This window comes from Bombus vosnesenskii, unplaced genomic scaffold (assembly GCF_011952255.1).
Source record: "Bombus vosnesenskii isolate JDL3184/JDL3185 unplaced genomic scaffold, Bvos_JDL3184-5_v1.1 scf7180000013492, whole genome shotgun sequence".
In the NCBI taxonomy this organism is placed as follows: Eukaryota; Metazoa; Arthropoda; class Insecta; order Hymenoptera; family Apidae; genus Bombus; species Bombus vosnesenskii.
The window spans coordinates 495,566-520,341 of NW_022883081.1; the positions used below are offsets into that span (position 1 = coordinate 495,566).

Sequence of the window (24,776 nt, forward strand, 5' to 3'; positions counted from 1 at the left end):
GTCATCGGAGAACGCATCGGCGAATTTTAATTCGTCGACCGTGCAGCTCGTTCGCGCAAATGCAATTATTTACAATCATCGAATTCATCGACCAACGGGATGGCAAACTGGACGCCGACTCACCGTACGTACCTCGTAACGATCGATATCGTTTCGGTGGAACGCGCGGTTGGGAATCAACGATCGTTTGTTACGATTTCCGTCGATCGTTACGCGTGATGTTGAAGGATTAGAATTACGCATGAAACGTACGTTACTGCTTTTTACTAACGTGGCAAATTATCGATTCTATAACATTTTGTTGTCTATGTTTCGTTTACGTTTGTCGATGGTATTTGTAGCAACGTAGAGAAAAATCACAGCAAGAACGGTCGCCTATCGTTGGTATTCGATTTCAAAGGTTCCTAGATACCCAGAAAACGACGAACTAGCGTCAGTATGCTGTCAACCATAACTCGAGATACCTCGAGGCAACTGCAGTTCGCATGTTTCGAGATTTTTTGGAGGAAAATACAGGAAATATAAGACCTGTCGTCTCGAGCAGACCTCTTGCCAGAAAATTCCTTACAATCCAACAACTAAATCCGCAATTTCTTCGTTTCTATCATACGAAGTATTCGCGAAGTTAGTCAGGGAAGGAAAATGTTTCTTTATTCCACTTATAACTTGCTTCTTGGTCTTCGGATCGGCAAAGAATCAACCGCGATCTGCTATCCATCGCAATGCATCGTGTTCGCATAGTAATTCGCTACATTTATTTAATATTTTAATATTTTTCACGTAAATGATATTTCTGTATTTTTGGTGTTAAGGTCGTACATTATTTTAGCGTATTGAGATGCCAATAGTTGTAGCGTATAAGCGTAGAAATGGAGTCAGCGATAAGGAAAACCCGATTTATTTCATTTATTGACACGCATAACCCGACAACGACATGAATATTGAACGCGGCGAAAACTCGATAGAAACGCGGAATGGACGAATGGAGGTCAGTTTTGTTTAATGTCACGTGAAACTGTGTGAAAGTTGTTACGAATGCGCTGGTTTATCGAAACGATTATTTTAAAGAGGGACAGCTGATGGAGAGCTCGTGAGAATTTCACACGTTTCATCTTGTCATGGCGTTTAATCGTTGAAAGTCTAATTGCAGACGTAAATTTTAAATGGGAATGACCCAGTATTTGCAAGGAGAGGTTTCTATCTGAAGGATTCTCAAGAAGATCAGGTGGAGAGCTTATACAGAGTAATTATTTGAAGTACAGCGAACGATAATTCGATTCGAAGTGCAAGTATGGTCAATGGAGGCAAGTTTGGACGACGTGCGAAGCTGTATTGCTATTTTCCAGAGTAGCAAGTTTCTTGGCTTCAAACGGAATTATTAGTTCACCAAACGGCAGAGTCTAACGTAATCAGGATTTGTCCAAAGTTTCGTACAGCTTCTATTATATAGTTATTGACGTATTTCGACCTCATCTTCGAGATGAATCGAACACACAGACCTACCTACGCTTTGCCTTAATTACGATCCAAAATAGTTTAATTAATTTTCACATAATTTTGGTTTAATCTCCTGTTAAGGGTTTCAGTTACGTACATATCGCATGATCTGAACTATTACTATTTTTCATAGACAAACGTTTAACTTGTTAATTATAATCGGAATTGGTAGAAAGTAATTAAAAATGTCGAAGCATTGTGCGATTATCGAGATTGATCGCCTGTTTAAAATATGCTCGCTGTATTCATTTTCTCCACTCTGTATCCGTTACCATGGTAGAAGAACGAAAATAAACGAGACTTATTTTTGCGTTGTTTCTGCTTGCAGGAGTGGAACGATTACAAGCTGAAGTGGAACCCGGATGATTATGGCGGTGTCGACACCCTCCACGTGCCGTCGGAGCATATATGGTTGCCGGACATTGTTCTTTACAACAAGTAAGTCGATCTAATTACGTCTGGTCACGCGACTTTTTCACCGGATTAAATCCGATAGCGGTGAAATTGATACTCTTGCAAGAGATAGAATTTCGATATTGGTTTATTTCGAGATATAACAATGGAAAAATACTAGAGACGTCTCGAGGGTTTTAACGGCTGGACAACAAAATTAAGCGCATTAAATGGCGCTGGCCGTTTCGACAAGACCAGGCGTCGCGTTCACTGATAAAAACCGATAAAATATACGACCGTGACCGAGCAGAGCAATTTGCCACAAGACGTCTTGCACGAAACCGGGTGCAAGCCACGCTACGGATGCAATTTGTTCGTCCAAACGATTTTATTTTTATAACCGGAAAGGGCTAGCTTAAACAGCTGTTCGATACGTTCGATGTCGCGTACGATATTACACGTGCTCGATGTTCCGGCTTTAACCATCCTTTAATTTCCTTTCGCTGCAATTTATAAACGTGCTCGAGGCACGATAAAACACGTCGATAAAGACGATACGTTCACGTATAACGATACTCCAATTTTACCGGATACTCAAATTAAAAAGTATCGCGAGATAAGAATATAATATATTTATTTATTTACTTATTTATCTTAATCAACTTATTGCTAATGATGATCACAGGAGAAGTACACGACAGGCATGTTTGATAAGAACTTATCGACCGACTATATAATTCACAACAAATACATAACAATATGAAAGAGAAGCAATTGATAAAAAAGCATGAAAAATATTCGCTGAAATTACAATTAAGCTTCGAATACTTTGTACAGTTAATCATCCATAACACGAAAACTGAAATACGTAGGACATGTTTTTATGTGACGTTTATTTGCTTACTTTTTAGTATGTAGATTCACCCTCTGAAGTATAGACATATATTTATGACTCATGCTTTATAATAGTCTAAGAAATACCGCACGAATTATCATCTAGAAGGGGAGAGACAGTTATCCAAAAGGGCTGAGGATATTTCAGCCGGTTTTTCGCGTTAATCTGGCCCACGTTGATCCTCTTTTGCCCATTCTTTTCGGACGTTCGTCCCAATGTATTGGGATACGGTCACGGTACGCTGCAGCGTCCTTCATCTTGGTCCAGTCATACTTCATAGGATTTTAGTGGAAAGTGCAGAGCACGGTATCTCGTAAACCGCGGTGGAATATTCCGCGCCAGTACGTGACGTTTTCAGCCGAGAGTTCGCTAAGGCCATTTTGAAAATCCACGACCGAAACGGGACACACACGAGCTCCACGTATCCTGACCGAGGCGAGCTAACGCTGAGAAATAGGATGTACTTCGCCCCAAGGACGACACTTTTACGAGGAAGTAGGGTCGAGTCGTCATGACGCCATTCTTGTAGCCTAAATGGCTCCCGGCCGACTTCGTGCTCGGCTATCGTATATCGAATTCTTCCTTGTATCAGTAGGATAAGAAATCGAGTGCTCTTAAGCCAATTCAGGGAAAATTAAGATAGTCTCGATCGTTTCTATCGGTGTATTTATTGGTTATCTGTATCAACGTATCTGGATTATGGCGTATAGCGACGAGCGTGTAAGTAGGAAGATTCTTACTCGGCGGGCTAAAATTCTTATGAATTTCTTTAAACGGTGCAAATGATTTCGAAAAATCTAGCAATTGACGATAGGATAAAATTTAATAAAACGTAATGCGTATTGCCTCCTCGAATTCGAGCTTTAGAGAAGCGACGTTTTATATGCATTAACTTAGCACGTTGCCATACCTAGAAAGGAAAATTTTTATTCAAATTCAAATCCCGCTCATGCTCATTTAACAAATGTAGTCGTATATTTTGCCTATATAAGCAGATCACGCGAAATCTCATCTGAAAATCTTACGAAATGTTAGCGCGAGCGATGATACAAGTGATGGAATGGAAGCTAGTTTAGTTACAACTAGTTGTTCCAAGTAGAAATTGAATTCCACTTCAACACAACGTTCTCAAACTTTGCTATACGTTCAAAGTAATTTGTACGAAGGAATCCACTTCTTTCGTACTTTTCCAAGAATTTAATTGCTTCTACGCTAGTTACGGGATACTAGTGTCGTCGATGAAACTCGAGTTAACTTGGTTTGAACGAAGATGGCATGGTGCTCGGCCACACATTCGAGACATTTTCTATTTATCGATGTCCGCGTGTCTCTCACGATTCAATTGTCAAGCTCGAATAAACCGTTTGACTTTTCGAAACCGTTTCGTTACCGATGCTTCTCAGCTAAAGAAGGTTAACTCTTCTGAAGTTGAAAGCAAACTGCGTGAGCAGAAATTTTGCGCCTGTTTTCCAGCTCGAAGGTGCAACGTGCTTGACTCGTGCTCGGCCGAAGAGCCCGATCGTTTCCTCTTTGCTGAAACGTACGATCAAACTTTTTCCCCCTGTTTGCGCCGACGAGTGCGCCTCTCATTATATCAGCCGCGCAGCGTTTTCTCCTACGCGAGGTCTCACGGCTGCTGGGAGACGCGTCGGCGTTTCCACGAGTTTTATTTTCAATTACGCACTGGAGTGGCTTTGGCACGGCCACGCGTTCAATGCTAAATCATAAAGAACGTTCTCGAAAGTCGAAACTCTCGACATACATTACGCTATTTCAATTACTCGAACAGCGGCAGAGAAGAACAGGGGTGGAGGGGATGAATCGATTGTCCCGACGGCGCAGCGCTTCGAAAGGCTCAAAAAGTATCGGGGCTTTGTGCAGCCTGACAGCATGCAAATGTATCCTACGAGCGAGTTTGTCGTCCGCCTCTTCGATCTTCTCTGCCACCAAGGTGGGAGTAATTTATATGGAATATTCGAATCTTATTAATAATTTACCATCGTCGTTGAAGATGGGGCCAGACGGAAGGGGAGCGGCTTGTTTGAAACGAATGTCAAAGAAAACGTGGTCGTGAAGAGCTGAAAGGGATTCCTCGGTGATCTCGTGATATCGAGATACGTCGCATAATGCGGATATTGTTACAAGATGAATTTTGATGGTGTTCGCTCCATTTGACGTTTCCGAGACCTGGTGACCGTGTTCCTTTCGCTCCCTCCCCTCACCCCTCTTTGACCATTTTATCGAATTTTAACTTCAACCCCTCTGTCGAAGGCAATTCGCTGTTTAATAACTTGGTCACGGCTTTATTGTCTAGATGGAACGAGGGATGGAAGTTTGTTGATTGCTTTCAGCCGCTTTTAGAAGAGGGAACGGTGAAAAAGGATGAATTATCGAGCGTGAAGAATATAAGACACGAAAGTTTCAGCCTGAATTTGCGAGACACCGAGTCTCGAACAATCCACTCGTACTTGCAAGTTCTCGGATGGAAGTTCGAGGTCAACATCCATTGCCGACCAGCGTGAGAAGATTGCCTTAGGCCTAGACGATGTATCAATTAAATCGGAGTCAAGTTGCTCCAGTAAATTTGACTGTGAGTCGTGTGACCTTTCTCATTTCTCTAGTTTCCTCTGCGATAAGTTTTACGGCGTTATCTTTGCATCGACTTAATCGTCGATGAGGCGGCGCCTCCAAATTCTCATTGTTATACTGTTTCTTATGAATGTGCGCGTGGTTGCGCTGCCCTTCGGCTAAACACGTTCTTCTAAAACGACGAATAAAAAAATTTTCACCCAAAGAGCCGCGCACTCGACGTGCATAGCACTCGTTCCCGTGTACCCAGACTCTTCAGACTCTACGAGAAGCTTGAAGATGCGCGATATCGGAACGGCTAATAATCTCGTTCAATTTCAAGGGTTAAATGTCAAGAAACTTTTCAGGTACATCTATACAAATGCAGGTCTCGATTATTGAAGTAAGACCAGGTGTAAAAATGTCATTATCTTAGTTACGACTTTTCCAGGAAGCTTCCCAATTGTGTTTGATTTACCAAATTATCATTGAAAATGTAGGCAATCATTTATACGTAGTATTTTATTACTAAATCGAGAGTTTACGTGCGGTTCTATAATTTTGAGAAAAGGAACACGAGGTTTGTGTGAATTATGGGAACGGCGGAGTGGTGGTAGGAACGGAGCACGTAGCGGCAAGTGCCGTTTTGACGAATAGTTTCGCGATGTTTAAAGAATTCTCAAGCGGTGGTAGTGGGCGCGAATTATTCGCCAAGTTTCCTGCAAACTTTGAACGATTCTTAAATGGAACGACTAAAAAGTCGCTTGTAGGAAACGAGGAGAATAAATGTCTTCGTTAAATGGATGTTTAACGTGGGTTGTTAGCAGAGGAACAGTGCTTTTGGCCACACGTGTGAATCGTAATCCTATATTAAAGATGATAAGCTAGGTATTCATCTGCTCGTGTAATGTCTTTTGGCTTTTAAAAAATCCCTCCTGATGTAACGAAAGCTTTCACGATCTCCGGTTTGGCATACGTTCCTTTAAAATATGCACACAATTTAAAGCGATGAACAGCGCAATAACGTAAGGGTCCGTATCGTTGGAGAACGTTGAAGTTACAATTTAGAACTTATGAAGGCAATTTATATGCGCACATGTAAATTAGATACCATTGGATGGAGACATTTATTAGCGGCAGAGAGTTTTTCATGAAAAGAAAGTTTGGTGAAAAGTTCCGCCGAAAAAGGCTCTTTCAGGGGACTGAAAAAGTTGTGGAAGGGAGTGGGGTGGCGAAGTTTTGCCGCGGAAAATCGATAAGTCGCGACGAGGCTGAGGGTGTACGTTGGTGAGATCGAGGGACCAGGACAGATCGTCGGATGAAATTTAATTAAGAAACGACCGATCTATAACGCGTTTCACTGCAGTCGACGTTGTCATAAATAAAACCGCAGGTCATTGTACGAGTTGCATTCAATATTAACACCTTGATAAATCTGAATTCGATATTCCGGCTCGCTGTCGATGGGCGTACCGCGCGACTTCGCGGCTCCGTTTATAATTGAACTTATCGATTATGGGACATACCATGTAATATACAGCACTGTGCTAAAGCTCTGGACCATCCGCGCTATCTTATAACGATAGATAAAATACACAGCGTTTGACGATAGTATTTGCACACTTTTTCCAGGTTGGAAAATCAGTTGTAAATACTGTAATAAATAAAATTCACAACGTTGAGAATGAAAAGAAATGAAAAATATGAGTCGGTATTTTGAAAGGTTGCAAAGAGAATTGTTAAAAATAAGAGATATGTTTATTAAAAATATACGCAGTAGCGCCTCTGCCAAAGTATTGTTACTGGTGAGAGAGCGAAAGAATTCACGTAAGATATTAGTTATTTCAAATTAATCAAGAAATTTTTTACGTAATTACTAACTTGAATTAAATATTTGTTGTAAGAACGACGCAGTGAAAGCAATACCACGTGTCTTTATATTCATTCGTAAAGATACGTAACTTGATATATTATAATGCTACATTTTTGTACGGCGTTCCATAACGTGAGATTCATATATTATAGAAAAGGAATAAGTTGCAAGAATTTCGAGTCTCGGAGTATCAAATAGATAACCATAAATTTCATGAAACTATCGGTTTCTTCTCTTGGAACGTCTCCGAGGTACGGTTCCCTCATAAATATTCAGTTTCCATCGCTTTAATTGAAGTACATACGGCAAAGTTGCGGCGTTATATTAGAAGATTCGTGTTCCTGGAAGATACACGTGCCAGCGAACGTAATATCCGCGGTAACTAAGTGAAAGTCTGACCCGAGGTGTTGGAACAAGAAATCCGGTCTCGTTTATCAAACTTAATTTCTTCGCGCCGTTAAATACGATTTTCATTCGGGGCCAAGATAACCCCGATGAACAGAAGCATTCGCGATATCCGGCTTGTGTCCGTCGAAGCAGCACAATAACAGTAATAATATTCGTGGTTAATCGAGAACCAGCGGATTTAATCGAAAAACCTGGAAATACGCGACCGTATTGGATATACCCGAGTAGCTGGAAAATGAAAATAAAACGAACATGACTAGGATGTCGATCGGTACGTAATAATTTCATCCACCTGTTAGAAATAATTAATATTAGGTGGAGATCGCGATGTGCGCGTATGACTCTTTTCTTACTTTTCATTACTTTCTAGATTAAAATTCCAATTTAAGCTGTTACATTAATTTTCATTAATTGTGGGGAAAGATCCTAAGCCTGGCCGCTGGCCATCCAGAAGTAACGATAGATGAAGCAACTAACAGTAGTTGTTAGATCGTTCGGAACTCGAGATGATTAACAATTCAACATCATGAAAATATCGACGTTGAATTGATAATGATGGTACAACGCCGCTGTCGTTTAATCGTGTCGAAGAAGATCGATGAATATTTATGGAACGAACTGATCCACGTGGTTAATTGCGCATTAGAGAATCGAAAAGGTGGAGATCGGTGCCGAGGAGACGTGGAAAGGGATGGAAAGACAGACACAGTGGAACTAGTTTCACGGGGAAGGGGATCATGCACCGAGAGAAAAGTTGAAATTACATGGAAACTATTTCTCTGGCGGCTCCATCTCGGCCCTGTATCGAGGAAAAACGATTTTCGTTGAAAGTGATCCAATAGCGGGCGAAAAAGCGCAGACCCGCGGCTCTTGTATTGGCTCGAAACAGATAGGACAGGATCCAATAAACTCGACGAAGCGTCGGGGCGCAATCAACGATGCAAATGCTCGGTCCGTATAAAGAAAGCCGCATAAAGGGAGGGCAAAGTGTTTTTTCGTACGCGGCCCTTTTTCACGTGCCGTATCACGCTCTCGTTCAATCGCCCTTCTCGTTCTCTTTCGTCGGGTTCCTCGCGAGTACGGAACTTTCGATCAGGCATCCCGTATGGAAATGACACAGGCGTGAATGTAATCAGCGCTAGCTGCTAGATCTAGGTTGCAGTGGAATACGAGGGCTTCGTTTTGCATAGAATAAGCGCGCACGTGAAATCCTTCCGCCAGCGGTATAATTAATTGTCCGATAGTCTCTCGCTACAGAAGGATTTTGGCCAGAATGAAAATGGATGAAATATTCAAGACGAATCGTTCTGAAGCGTGGAAAGGATTTAACATCAAATGCGATTATGATTGATAAAAAAACAAAGAACAACAAATGGAACAAGTAAATATACTAACTATATGGAATAGACACAAATGTCAAGTATATTATGTTACGTAGCGACGAAAAACATATTAAACTGATACGAACGAAATTAGAACGAATTAGGAAAAATACACAATAGAAGAAAAATGTAATAAGAAATCACGAAATATCCTTCTGTGAGAAATTACGAATTAATTATTTTCACTACTTTTGTGCTTTTGGTATTAACACATTATTTGAGAGCTCTGCGCTCTCAACGCGCTCTCAGGGCCTGCATATTTTTGAACGCTCCAGAAGCATGCTTGCCAAGCAGTAGAATGCGTATATATAGATTTTTAATTTGCATTCGATATTATATTTTTTATTCAATGTCTAATTCTATGTCTAATTGCATCACTTAATTCAAGAATGTTACTGCTATCGCCGAATTCATTTTCGTCGCAAGTGTTGTTTGGTGCATCAGATAAATCATCAAACAGCAATTCACTTTGACTTTCATGTTCTTTATATCTATGTGTCATTTTGCTACTTTTCATAAAAATATATTTCATAAAATAATTTTTGTTATAACTTATCAGTAACAGATTGAAAAAGTAAATGATTTTTACAAAGCTGTTTCCTTATAAATTAAAACATGAACTTTGAAATAACAAAATGTACAACAATAAAACACTTTATAAGGTACGCTAGACGATCGGCACAGATCTACCGATGTACTGGCTATACTGATTGTTTCTACATGCTCGCAATATCAACATTCAGTTGTTTTGCTAATCAATTGTCACAAGAATGCGCAAAGCTTCATTACCCTGGTAATGTAACAAAAACATTTATCTCTGATTGCTTAAGTCATTGGTTCAGTCGAAAAAACATGAAAACGAGATATCTCGTGACCCGTACGTAATGTGTTAAATAATTCATATTCGTATTGATTGTTTAAAATTGCCAACCCATCGGTTTAGCTTGTAAACGCAGTAATCAGAAGGTGGTCGAGAAACGGACGAGTGTTGCCAGGACAAGAAAACGATACAAAGGCAACAGAGACCGATACCAGGTGTCGAGGTACACTCGGCGTAATCAACGGGAGTAAATAGGTGTCGGTCGTCAGAGGGAAGCGGGCAAAAGGGTTCGGTACAATGACCCGCCGGCGTACGTGCGGGCGGACAGCGCGAAATGCAAAGTTAAAATATGCAGGGAACGTACGTGAGCCGGAATCTCGTTACTCCATTATCGCCGGATTACTGCGCCTGCAGCTCGTCCCAGACGCGGTAATCCGGTCGCAGCGCGCGCCACGAACGCGCGTTAACGAAGTAACACGGCCTCAAAGTAACCACGTCGGACCTACTCGCGAGATACAACTTTCCTCGCCTCAACCATATTCTGCCAATTCCCAGTTCCACTAGTCACGCGTTTAACCTTTAAAACCTCATCCGTAGTTCCTACCACGAAGTCTGTAACAGACGGATTTTCAATTAACACTGAACGCATCCCCATGTGCCTCGAATAAGTTCGTAGCTTGATTACCGGTGTATCAATGATCCAAAGCGAAATCTAAAGTGATACAGTCGAAATTTTCGAAGCTGTTAGAAACGCCGAAAGGAATATTAATGGTGTTTGCAGCTACATGGCAAATAGATAGCACGAAGTTCGGATATGTATTGAGATATGGATAGACTGTAGATTCAGTCGGGACTAGAATAAATGGACAGGTAGTGAAAATGAATAGCAACGAAGTTTCGTTAAATGCTGCTTGCTTACACAAGAACGTAAATATTAATTTCAATTATTTACCAAATTATCTATGTACTATAAGCATATATAAGAAACGATACTTTATTATATAACATTAGTATCTACTAGATCGAGCATACTTCGTTCATATCTACTTCCACTATCTGTCCACTTATTTTTATGCCTGATTGTACGTTGAGTTACAGACAAGTTTTTTGATTCTTGAAATAATAAGCAAGTCGACGAGTGCTGCGTTTAATCATAAATTTATCCAGTTCTAATTTTCTGTTGTTTTGCGCAAATCGTGTTTCATCAAATCGTGTTATTGTTATCATATCCATGCAAAAAAAGAGAAAAGAGAATGGACTCGTCGCCTTTCTGCAGACTTTACGGACAACTTAATACATTTTCAAGCCACCAGGCGCGTGACAACGATATCAATAAACAGTGAAACAATACTGTTGCTCGTAATGTCATAGGATATGTTTTCAGAATTACACTGCCATTCCTTTCTCCCTGGAATTTACCACGGTGAAGTCGTCCTGTCCACGGGACGACACGGCGGCGTTAAGTTTATGATTCATAAGGTGCGCGATGACTCGAGGCACGCGACAATCCCCTAAACACCGGCGGCTTATCGTACACAGTGATACATTTAACGTTTGAGACATAAGACAAGCGCGTAGTTGGAGCTGTGTTAAATTAAGAGGAAATTGAACTGTTCGCGAGACTATCAAATTTCTGACTTAATGCTCGTAAGTCACGCGTCAGCCCCGTTACGGACTTCCGCTTTCACTGTGTAAATTAACTAAACTTACGATTTCGTAGGATCGCTCCTGAACCCGCGCATTCTCGTTGTTTCCTCTTCCCTCGTTCGAATTAATCGATCGATGCTTTATCATCTGTGATTTATCGCCTTTCTTCTGAATCGAATTGAAATTGAGATATTTTGAATGTTCTCCCTGTGCTAATTTAATATAAATGTCGCAGGATTGTTAAGAAAATACAATTTTTAGGATATTTGAAACATCGGGAAAAAGGAAAATCTAAAATTCAGTAATTTATATATTGTTTCTATGAGATGCAAAAATTAGTTAAAATAGCAGATGCTTTGCAAAAATCCACTGCAGAAATCAGGAATACGATATCGACAATGTTAGGAAATATAGTTTATTATACTAGAAATATTTTAATTTTTTCGAAGTTTATAAAATTAGAGGAAGCAGATCGAGGATAAACAATGATGGCAAAAATAGTAAACAAACTCTCTCAATTCTGTTCCATGAACATACTGTTAAAAAACAAAATTCACTAATGTGTAAAGAAAAAAGGAAAAAAAAAACAAATGAAATGTTATTTAATCGTAATAGTTAGCTGGATTTTAATGGATTAATAAAATACACAAGAAATAAAATCTATGTAGAATACTTTAGATATTTCTAAATATTTCCTACAAATACATAGTCGCTCGTAAGTAATAATTTTTCTCCTAAAACTTTTTATTTGAAACTTTCCCAATCGCGTCATTTTTCTAGCAAATCAACCACATTTACATAAATCCACCGGAAGATACACTACGTAATTACATCTTTATCTAAGAAAAAGCTGTGCCAGTGCACCTGATATTTCTCACGGTTTCACCTTCCATTTTCACACTACTAACCCAACCTCCAACTACCCGAAGACAATGTTCCCACTCGATCTTGCTCACAGTAGATGATCCCGAGAGGAGAAGAACAATCCCGAAACAAGTGCAACGTGCTCGTTGCTGTACAAAATGGAATTATCTTCGTCGTCGAGCGGGAAAACACGCGCTTGTTCGACTATCGTCGCGGTTGTTACTTGTATCGCCGAGCGCTCTCCTTCGTCGGTGCATTCGTCAACCACCCGACGGCGTGTTCCCGTCGTCGACGTCGACGTCGTGTGCTCGGCCCGACATCCAGCCGCATTATAGCGGCCTAGCTGCCGGCTGACCTAAAATATGCCAAGTACACGTGGCCCTGTTAGGATTCCGAGCCTGCAGCCTGGCTGCCACTTCTGTTGTTCCCCAGAAACCAGCCTCCGGTGCCAAGTAAACGCGTCGTTGCGTTATACATTTTCTCGCATAAACACGAGCGTCTCGTCGTCGTAAATTGGATGCCAGCTGATACACGTTGATTGCTAATTGGTGTGTTTCGGTTTCTAAGTACGAAACTCCGTTATCGAAGGCGGTTAAGAGCTGCAAGGGGTTATTTCGCTGCTGGCTGAAGTTTCGCGTGGGGTGGAACACGATGCAGATGTGCCAGAAATTACGGAAGGGCAAGGGAAACGAGTGCTTAGCCGGGCTCGCATCGAACTCAGCTAATTCTCTTTGAGTAATTTCGGATAGAGGCGACGACTGCGTTGTTTGAACGTTGTTGTTGAGTTGCAGCTCGAGATAGAAACTCATTGTTGTGTCTTCTTCGAGTGATTATGTAATTAGGAAAGATTGTGTAAAATGCGAGATGAGATGCGCCACGGTGCGTAGGTCGAAAGGTTTTTCCCAGGGGAGAAAGAATTTCGCAGGTCTCTCGTTGGTTTCTAAATTTCGCGAGAAATAGAATTTCTCTTGGCGAAGGAAGCGTTTCACGATGCAGGGAATTGCGTTTTCTGCGCGATGCAATTCTCGCCACTTGCCCCTAGATATTTCCTCGAGTCGGTGAACGAAAATAGAGCGGCAGCCGCGAGGAAACAAACCGCTATTGTCACAGATCGCTGACCATTCTCGCGAAATCCACGATAATCTTTTTTACTCGGCTCGCCGGTGAACCAACTGCAGTCGAGGCCATCACGTACAACCGGCTCGTTTGTCTTCTTTCGACGAGCCACTCGTTTCTGTATTCTCAGTTTCAATTCGCTTTCAAACGTTCTTGCGCTCCTTCACCCTATTTGCCTCGCCGTGTTGTGGTATCGACGAAGCACCGCCATTTATAAAAAAAAAAAAAAAAAAAAAAAAAAGGAAAAAGAATAATAAAATTGTCTGTGTTCGAAGATTTTGAAAGTGGAACAACCAATACAATACGTCGCCTCTCTTTATACATTTCCGTCTTTTTCTTTTCCCTTTAAAACATCATAAAGCGAGTATACGAAATTATATAGAACTGTATTTTCCGTTTGTGATTTTGATGACCTATCTTTCGTTGGTTTAGATTTGGTTGAACGGTATTGAACATTTCGGCCGATGCAGTTCCGCGTTTTTCAATTTCGCACGCTACAGTCGGCCGAACGAAATTACGCGAATCCACGTTATTTCCATAAAACGGTGGCGCAGGCAATAGAAATTTCTCGGGTCCCTACTGAATATTTAAAAATTGCCAACGACCACCCTTTCCGCTGGTTACGGCTGTTGCGGGTTGGCCAGCGAACCGCATTGTGCCCCGAATTCAATAGTTTTATACGTATTATTATAGAAACTCAAATTATACCTACCTGCAATCAGCAATTATTTCAATTGGTTTTCAAATAATAAGCCATTCCGATATGAATAAGAAGGATATAATAACATGATAATAATAAAAATAACGCCAAAAAATAAAATTTCTGTGTATTTTGCATTTGCGTATTTTTTAACAGAGAAATACTGCGCACTAAATTCTTGAACGCTAATATTCGCTTACTCCCAGGGATCACTGATCCAAGATTCGCTACTGAACGATTTATTTCCTTCAATAATTCTTGTTTCTACGTTAGAGGGGGAGCTGCTACGTGCTTCCTGACATCGTTCATTGGGATTTATATCGACTCTGTTCTTGCGAAGATGTACGAAGCCGGCCGGAAGGGTACGTGTTGCAATCGCCAGTCGTTGAACCCATCCGCAACCGGAGCACCAGGAGAGAATTTTTACCTGACCCTATGCTTCGAGGCTGTCTTCAAATGTATTAAGGCTGATCTTCTGTATTCCATACTTCGTATTAATCTTTGCGATGATTTATATCGTTCCTAGGTTTTTTATATGCTTACCACGATTAACTGTTGTTGGTCGTTCTTCGAGCAACGTATATGCTTCATCGAAACGTAAATTCTTTCTATTAAATCATAGCTTGCGTGTTTATGGGAAATGCACAGATACACGTAGTATGTGAAAATGTACGTAATACTCGTTATAATACTTTGCAGACGAGATAAATGTTCATTTAATTCGTATTTTTCTATAAATATCCGCAGTCTAGTTATTTTGTAATCGCATAACGCACATATAACAGAAGGAGGGAGAAACAAAATTTAATTGGCATTAGAGCTGGACATACACTGATAATCTGCGAAACATGAACTTATTACCACGTTAGGAGTCAAAATTAAAGATTGCGTCTGTAGGTGAAGGAAAGACGATCTTCCGAAATTAAGGAACGATAATTTTAAATCGTATGAAGATCACTATCGATAAAGATTTACGTATACTCTTTGTAAGTTTTTCGTATGGCTGCAGATGAACTTCAGAAACTCGTAAGATAAAGCCGCTTTAATAGAACGTAAGTTTCATCGCAAAGAATCGTCATCTCCTTCGGTTTCATTCTACGTATTTTACGTCGCTGCGAACATCGAATTTATCGACTTCGTCCGATTTTAATTGGCTAGAATCAGCCTGCTCGGCGGAGGGAGGACAAAAACGGGTTGCAGAATATCACGTTGTACTACTGAAACTTATATCGATCCGCCGACCGTGCCCATCTCTCGTGGCGCGTTCCAGTAGCGTACAAAGTCAGCGCGCACAACTCAGCTAGAAATTTCATCGATTTCGCGAATTCTTTCGATATCAATGTAAGAAAAATGAATCTTGAATGCGGTACTCGCGTGCAGAATTTTTTCCCGCCATCTAAAAGACTCACAGCTTCTGCTGAACATAGAGAAAAAACAAGGTTGTTTGTTTTAAATTTGTAAACAGCGGAAATGGGCTCTTAATTACTTTTGTTCTCCAGATAATGAGATTACACAAGCGTGCCATAAGCGGGCAATGTAAAACGCTGAGATTTAATTTTCCGTTTATGAGGCTGCTCATTTTAAAAAGAAAATTAAGATTTTATTTCGTCGATAAATTCCTACACGCAGCCGTTTCACATATACATTTAGATGCTCCTCGTAAACCATTAATTTTCATTCGAACATATACTGCTTAGAACTTTGATAAATTCACTTCGACGTTGAGGTACAAAGAGACGTCTAAGTAAGGAATAGTTTGCCACGTTACTGGGAACGTTTCAGCCTGCGGCTCCAGCCCAAGAGTCACGCTCAATGGCAAACTGAATCTCAAGGTTTAAGGGAAGATGCACGAGGCTAACCCCCTGAAGCAACGAAGTTCTCCAACTCCGTTCCTTTTTCCTGATTCCAACGAGAAACATCGACTCTGTGACAAATCATCTCTTCTTCTTTAATCGTAATGAAAAAAGATTGTGATCTATAAAAGATAGATAGATTAGAATTGCATTAGCACATTCCACCTGACCAAAATATCCAAATTTAATAATTATTATAATATTAAATGGGCGAAACGAATCTCTGTTCATTTAGATTGTATTCATAAAAATGTGAATTCAGCTGTTTCCTTCGACTTCTCGCTTAATCACCATGAAACAAAATATTCGATGCTCGTGGTATCAGTTACACACCTTTCGCTAGGTGACTTCAGCAACAAGCAAAATTGGAGGTTCCGGCTATCTTCTCGTGAAACGAGTAATCGATTTCAGCGATACGGTCGAAGCGCGAATGAACACTTTAAGCACACGAGGAAGGGAGCATAGACTTCCCAAGTTTTTCTAGGCAGGAAGGCTGTGTTTTGAAGATTCACACAGATATATCTACCTAATAGAAGGATGAGATAGATCGAACTATCCGGTGGCGCAGACGCTGTTCCAGTAACAAATGGAATATGCCGAGGCAAGGGGTGGCGAAAAATTGAATGTCCTCGCCGGCGTCCACCAATGGGGAGGACAATGTAGTTTTTTCGATGAGTGTTCGATGTCGGTCGAGTAGACAACCACGCTTAAAAGGGACGTCTAGTTTGAAGATTTACGCGGCGTCTGCTAGCAAGAACTAACACACGCTGTCCACGAAAAAAAGATATGATTAATCGAAAATCCCCAACTTCTTTGGCACGACTTCCACCGTTCAATGTCCTGTTCTTTCTCCGAGCCACGGGTTTATGTTTGACGTTCCTCAGATTAGTTACAATATCGATCTATCTCTTAACCAGATTTTCCCGATGTAGAAGGTATAACGCCAAGTTCGCCAACCGATAGTCACGTGCAAGCAAACGTCGCAAACTTGGTTCCATGGGAAATTCCGTTAGGTGCAGATATCCGTGTTGAGAATTGTGGATCTTAGTTGCCGAAATAAATGTATAGGAATACACAAATTACATGTAGAAATGATATTAACACTTTGACTGCCACGCCGAAATCACATGTTTCGCTCAGAACGCCATGGGAGTATTTTTATTATTAAAAGCATATAATAGCAAAATAATAATAAATTGATGATGTAAGACAACACTCTTCCCCAATGGACCGTTTATCTTATTGGTGGTCACGGGTAGCCACCATGGCGCTTTGGTAACGGTTGATAGCGACATATTATAACAAACCATTTCAACAAACCATTCGCATTTATTATGTCGTCGTAAGCGAAACGTTCAGAATATATTGTTGAAACGTGTGGTATATAAAATTAGCTTTAGAGTTATTGTTAAATACATCCATTTCAAACGCGATGATACTCTATAAACAAGCAACAAAAACAAAAATCAAAATATCAGATTTTAGAATGGCACTCGCAATGCACCTTACACAGTGCCATTCACCAGAGCCGTCAAATATACTTATTCGACAAAAATTGCGACACGAAATGCGGAAGAAAGAAAGGCAAGCACACCTGGTACGAAAATTTTGTGCTATAAAAAAATTGTTAAACAGTTAAGATCAAAAATTGCTAAAATTCGGACCAAACAGGTAACCACCTATTGTCTAGATTGTATAGATGAACCACATTTATGTTTAAAGTGTTTTAACACAGTGCACCGTTAGATACAAGATTTGTTCTCATTTTTCTTTTATTGATGTTCTAATAAAGATGTTTAATTGTTCAATGTGACACTTTTTATTTCAAAGTATATTCTACTTATCGGTTATATTCGAAATGCCCTAACTGTCAATTTTCATAAAATTTTTACAATTGTAAGAAGTTCAAGCGCTCCGGTCACCAATGACTACCGTGGCGTCGCACGACAAACCGTGTCCGGTCATACATGAGCAACGTGGCAGTCAAAGTGTTAAAATAGTTTCAAACTTATTTAATATGTGATTTACAAGATATTCGTCGACACATATTTGCACGCATCTCAGCACTCTCTTTGTCTCACCATCTTCTTTACCACACTACCAACGGAACAGTTGCCTTCATCTGTTTTACGACACGCTGTGCACGCACATACTTCCACACACTCATACTCATATGTGTGCGTCACTACCACGCGACTAATCTAGTGTAACACACAAAATTACACATATCTCAATAATCCGTTTGCACAAACATTTGCCTTGTTTATCTACGAAAACACAGCTGCGATCAAAAATACAGATATCCATCTCCACCACGTTTCGGCCGAGCAATTTGCAAGATAGAACATACTATCAATCGACGATCGGGTTCAAACAAGCTTCAACAAGCTTCCAACAAGATACTGAAACACGTTTGCAGACTCGCGGAATAAGACAATTGATATGAATTCTTATAAGAAGAAGAGAAGAACGCAAACGGAACTAGTTCATTTGATTCGACATCGTGTTCACTTTGCACCATCTTGAGTTTTTTACAATCTACTTAACCAGTCTCCGCCAAGTGTCGGAAACATGTAGAATATCCGCGTCACGGTTCGAAATCACGAAATCTCCTCGCAAGCTGCAGCTTCGTAATTACCCAACGTCCACTTAAGGCAACGAGTCCCTCTGGCAACGAATAGACGAACAAAGGTCTGGGCTGTGTAGATTCCAGGCCGGAGACGCGGTGCGTTTAGAACGTCAGATTCGTGCCCTCGCCATGGAATTATTGCCACGCGAACGTATTGTTCTCTTTGGGGGCGCGTAGCGGCCGCTCGGGAGCATTGACTTCCGGTCGGACTGCAGGCAATTTTGCACGGATAAACCCCCGCCACGGTGACTTGTCCTCGCTAATTTTCGGTGTATCGAGCCGTGCTTATGCGAATTAGAACACCCTCATTCACCATTCAGCCCTATAATCAACGATATAGTCGCGACGCAGCTTCGCTGGAGTTGCAACACCCGATCGAAACGTCGATAGATTTGCGAAGGGACGTTAGGTCGACGTTGCTTTGTGAATTCTGTGAGCCTGGCCAACTATTTATCGATGACGACGTACAATGCGATATCGGATCACCCTGCGGCAAGAAATCATAGCCGTGCAGGTAACCGGGGACAGTGGTATCGAAATATCGCAGGTTCCTTTGTCAGATAATCCCTACAACTGTTCTGTCTTGATAGAGAGACCACGATTTCATAGATAGAAACGACCGAAATATTGACACTGTTTAAAGACGAGCAGAGTAAGGGTAGCATTGACATGAAAGGTACGATTATTATCGAACGACAGAGCGCGAAAGATCTACACTAACGCAACCAGGTTCGCGTAACCTGATTACAGGGATGAAACGGGACAGAGGGAAGGAAACTTTATCCGATACTGAAGTTTCGTAGCAAACAAAGCCCGCGCAGCGATCAAGAGGTCCCGGTTTAATGCTAAACGTTGCAAATCCGCTTGCATGTGTCTTCAAAGCGGATTACAACCGGAATCGGCAGTGCGAAACTATTCTCTACACTCGGCGCGATTTCGAATGCGCAATGACGTTCGCTGCTGGTAATCACTTGCAAGTAGAATGACGAAGTTACCACTGTGACTTTTATCCCTGTCACAATAGTCTGCTTTTCATTCGTTAGTCGTAGACAAGTATGTAATCCTAGCTGAATTTAACTCCATATTCGATGCATCGTGCACTCTCTGACCTCTTAAATGAAAACAACCCGTTGCACCATATTTTTTGCTCGACGAATTTAATATTCATCCAACGCTTGTAAATTTTGCGTTTCATTGTCAGTTTCTTCGTTTTGCATCTCCGTTCTATTTATGGTTTTACTTATTCTTTATTTACGCATATCGTCGGAATAAACTGCAAAAATGTTTATCTATTTACAGCTACAAAACGAATTTACCACGATGAATAAAATATATGTCTGTTGCAAAGAACATAATTTAAAATCCTCTGTTTTACTTATTTTCAACCAAACCGATATTCCCTGCAACATTACACAATCTAAACACGATAATCACAGGGTTTCTTCCACTTGCAATTAACGATCTACTGAGAAATTAAAAGGTTGACAGATTGACCAACGTCAGTCCCGGAGAAAACTGCAAGATTGCAAACGTGTATCGAAACAATTCGTTTACACGCTTTCGTCGGTCATATATATTTTTCAGTTAGGATAAAAAGCCGAGCTCGCTACAACGAAGTTTTATTTCTCGTTGCACGTGTGCAACCCCAATTCCCAGTAGCGTTCATTCATCCTCAAAGCTATCTGCTTCGAGGCACGCGCACCTGCCACCAACCTACCGCGCTTCTACCGCACCCATATTAAGATTCAAACGCGATTTTCTGACTTTCAATATTCTACTCGCTACTGCAACGACCGCCCCTTTCTCCCCCGTGAATTTATTGAACTGTCTACTTTGTTACAACGTCGAGGGAATCGCATTCCATATTTCATCGCGATTTTTCATCATCGTATCTCTGTACTGTCCTTCTTGGTTGAAAAAAGCTTGGTTCGTTTATCAAGGAAACTTTCAATAAAACATGGAATATTAGCATGCACGACTTTTACCGAGTGTCTTATCCAAAATCGATATGTGTCACCAATTGTTTGCATAATCAACGAACTACTAACATTTTCTTACCGTTCGCAAGCTTCTAAAATTTATTCTTATCGATATATCTACGTACATGTTTTTTCGTTCTAATTTTGTGGCAGACGTTTTGTTGAAGCATTAAAAATCTGTTCGTTAAATGAAAAAATGGAATATATTTCTTGAACACATTAATTCAATGAACTTATCAGCCGATCTAATTTAATAATTGCGAAGATTAATGTACGTGCAAGATGTCGTGGCCAGTCAACGATTTGTTAAATGAGGTTCTTTAATAGTTTGGCAAAGTTCCCCGGCTACGTTTAAGATCATTATTAAATATCATTATTACGAAGGAAGAATGAATAAAAATGACAAATGGAATACGCTGCTCTGCGATCTAACTCGATATATAACTCGATTATAACCGAAGTTTGAATATCGAAATAGCGTGCCAAAATGTAAGAAATATTCGCGTTCGAGTTATTTTAGATTGGCCATAAAACGACAAACATCGACGTGATTTCTACGAAGAATTCTACGTGAAGTAATCGACAGAACGGGCAATAATAAGGTAGAACGCCGGAGTGAAAATAGCGCAACAAGTGCAATTGCAGCAACGACAGCTGCAGCTACAACAGCCGCACGTATTATATTAGAAATCCGGTCGCATTATCTCGTCGAATTTATTCCTTCAGAGTTCTATTACATCGGTGTAGACCGTACACTCTACAACCTATGCCTCTTTACTTATTTTCTATTGTTTATCTCGAGGATTTTCCTATCTCTTACCTCTGATACCGTTGAAACCTGTTTCTTTCGTTCTCTGTTTCCTCTATTCTTCGAATCAAAATTTATTCTTTATAAGAGAAAAAATAAATAAAGAAAAGAAAGAAAGAAAAAGGAACGAAAGAATAAAATTAGAATAGAATTTTATAGATTGCTTCGGATAAGATTGCAAGTAGCTGTAGAATTGAGTGATTAATTAACGCGAGGATACGTGATATAGCGAATTCCATATTGAAACTGCTCCTAACGAAGCCGGTGAAAAACGGAACATAAATCAGGATGGACATTAATTTTGTTTTCAGCGCCGATGGCAACTACGAGGTGACCATTATGACCAAAGCAATTTTGCACCATACGGGGTTGGTCGTGTGGAAACCGCCAGCGATCTATAAATCATTTTGCGAGATCAACGTGGAGTACTTCCCCTTTGACGAGCAGACTTGCTTCATGAAGTTTGGTTCTTGGACTTACGACGGGTACACGGTGAGTAAGATTCAACCAACGATTCGCCCTCATTTCACCCTCGATTAATCATCGTCTAAGTATTTAACCAAAGAACCAACCATAATATCATAATTCGCAATAGTTCACAAATTCACAATAATTGTGGGAGAAAACAGTTTTTAATCAGCCAGATTACCTTGTTCGGCCAACGTGAAACTCGCCATGAATTTTGCTGCGATTCATTTTAACCCTATTGCGGTTATTCGGTATAAAATTGAAACAAGGAATCACGTGTATCGATGACTGCAGCCTTTCACATATTCGTACATTTTTTCGTCATGCTCGTAGATGACAATGGTCTTGTTGCGTAACGTTGTTTCGAATTTGTCTTCTTGTTCCTTTCTTCCACGAGCTTTTTATTCGCGTCGACTGCTAATGTTGCGATGTATATATGGTATCCTTTAAAAATCGATCGGTCTATCGAAATTCGCCAACCATTTCCTATTGCATTAAACATTCCCCCGAGCAAGTCGTTGCGCATACTACTGTGCAGAAAATGTGACTAGGGATCCATGACTGGACGTAAAGCTTTATGCTAAATAGAACTGTCATCCTCCCCTTCGATTCCCTCGAGTCAATGGAAACCTACTACGGGACTAATAGTAGCAAATCTCATAACGTCAAATTGGCTACGGGTAATTCAACAGAACGTCGCGTGCTTCCATGGCGAGTATTTTTTAAACCAGTGAAAATTATTCACTTCGATGTGCACACACTCTATGTAAATATTTTTCATAAATAAATGACGTTGCAATTAAGGATCGCGAGGAATTTGAAAACATAAAGAAGAAACGAAGATTAGGTTGTAGGAAATGATGAAAATTATGAGCTTTTCAAACTATGAGCTAGTCAAACAGCTGTTTTCAAGTGCTGTGTGACGTGAGTGGAAAGTGCCGGTAAAACAGATCAGAGAATGTGCATGGTTTAAAAATAATTTGTCCAAATAACTTGAACATTCGCTAGATTCATACGTAAAGCAGTAGCATCGGAACGGAAGAAGCGTGGAAAAATTGTTAAGATGCTTCTACGATGAGAAGGTTGGATGGGAAATCGGGAAAAAGTAAAGAAATTTCTTTGCATCGGTGGACAGGTTGTATTGAAGCAGGAGCAGAGAACTGAAGAAGAACGGGGGTAAAAGCAGGCTAGCTGGCTGAATCGCGTTACAATGCGACCAAGATATGCAAGAACGCATCAATGGAACGTCGACCGAGTTTTCCTTAGAACACGAGCTTCCCCACCGATGTTCAACGTGTACTTGCTTCCCTCTGTCGGATGAATTTATTACATTTATATTTCGATCTACTTCGTTTGCTTCTTCCTTCGTTGCTATTTCGCCAGCGTTTTCGACAACGTCGTTTTTATAGAGCTCTTTACTAAATGGGCTTTACTAATGGGCTAATCAAATTGATCAATCTTCTAATAGCTAATCTCCCTTTGGTCTCGATTATAGCGAAAGAACGTTTTGTAATTTTCCAATAGCGTTCTGCAAGTTTCTCCACCGACAACGTCACAGATCCGATGATATTTTGATATTCCTCGGAGAATTTCACTGCATTAAGCGGCCGGTCATATTTCGATCCAAGTCCACTTACGGTCCAACGAAGTATTTCTTAAAAGAGAACGATCGAATTGTAAATCCGGTCACGTTCAACCTTTGCTGCGGTTTTGTATCGATAAAAATTTCTTCTGTGAGTCACCGTACACCCAATCGTATTTCTCATCCCCCCGACTAGTGTCGATTATTCGAAAGGCACATTCACGAGGGAAGTTCAATGTTTCAAAAGGATTCGCGACAAAGAATGTTTTTGAGCGTTGTAATCTTCGAGATTAGCTGGCAGATTTTTCGTAATCTGACATTCTGTTGGCTACTGTGATTTACGAACAGTAGGCAATCACCAAAAGGAATATTAAGAATATTGGAGATTCCTAAAATTACACAATTTGCCAGTACTTGCGCGAGTAAATTAACGCGGTCATCGCTAATAAGGCACCTAATAAAGACATCATGTCGCACGTGTATAGGCTTAAATCGAACTAGGCGTAACACTTCCAACTCAAAGTTCCGATCCTGGTCGTGATTATAGATCACTTCTTCTCTTTTGAAAATTTCGTTTTTATTCTGTTAAAATATTCCCTGTAATATTATTTCTCCGACTGTTTTCCAATACCTGCAAAACTGGCAAGTAGACCACGGTTTTTCATGCTTTCATTTCAGTTTCAAAGATCTGTATCTTTAATATCTACCGAATATTATTAGATTGTCTGAAAAGTTTCTTTCGTTTTATGAGGAAACAATAGACGCACAACGTTTTTTGTTTTATATTATTTTGTCGAATTACGTACGATCCATTTTGTTCTGTTGAGATAAACACCGCGACATTTCACAGACTTGGTTTCACGTTTGCATGAAGATGCACTGTTGTAAAAAACACATTTGCGAAAGAAAGGCACTTTTCGGACAACCTAATATATTACAAATATTACAATGTTATAAATACAACGAATAGTGAACTTTGGATATTATATATACTTTAGCATATTAGATGCATTTCGTATATTTTTTAAAATTTCCCATAAATGCGTAAACGTCGCAATGTTAAAAATGTTAATGACAACACGACTTCCTTAAAATGCCGCATATAGTCCGTCATTGCTTAGGTTAGATGCGATTCCGAGTTCGTCGATCCAACGTCACGGATCCGGAAGCCCCAATCTACCAAGCCTCTCCGCAGCGAGCCGATACACATTTATCGCGTAGAATATAGATGAACCAGAAGGCGCGAGGGTCATAGAATTCGGTGCTGAACCTCGTTCGCATCGGGGCAAGAAAA

General features: G+C 40.4%; 1 protein-coding gene across 1 annotated transcript in view; it reads left to right on the plus strand.

Moving 5' to 3' along the window:
* LOC117238392 (acetylcholine receptor subunit alpha-like 1) overlaps window positions 1-24,776 on the plus strand; it is a 145,952-nt gene that overhangs the window by 101,963 nt on the left and 19,213 nt on the right. The window contains exons 4-5 of the mRNA XM_033503264.1: window positions 1,826-1,935; window positions 21,744-21,924. Of these exons, the coding sequence (XP_033359155.1) occupies window positions 1,826-1,935; window positions 21,744-21,924 (291 nt within the window). The remainder of the gene's footprint in view (window positions 1-1,825; window positions 1,936-21,743; window positions 21,925-24,776) is intronic.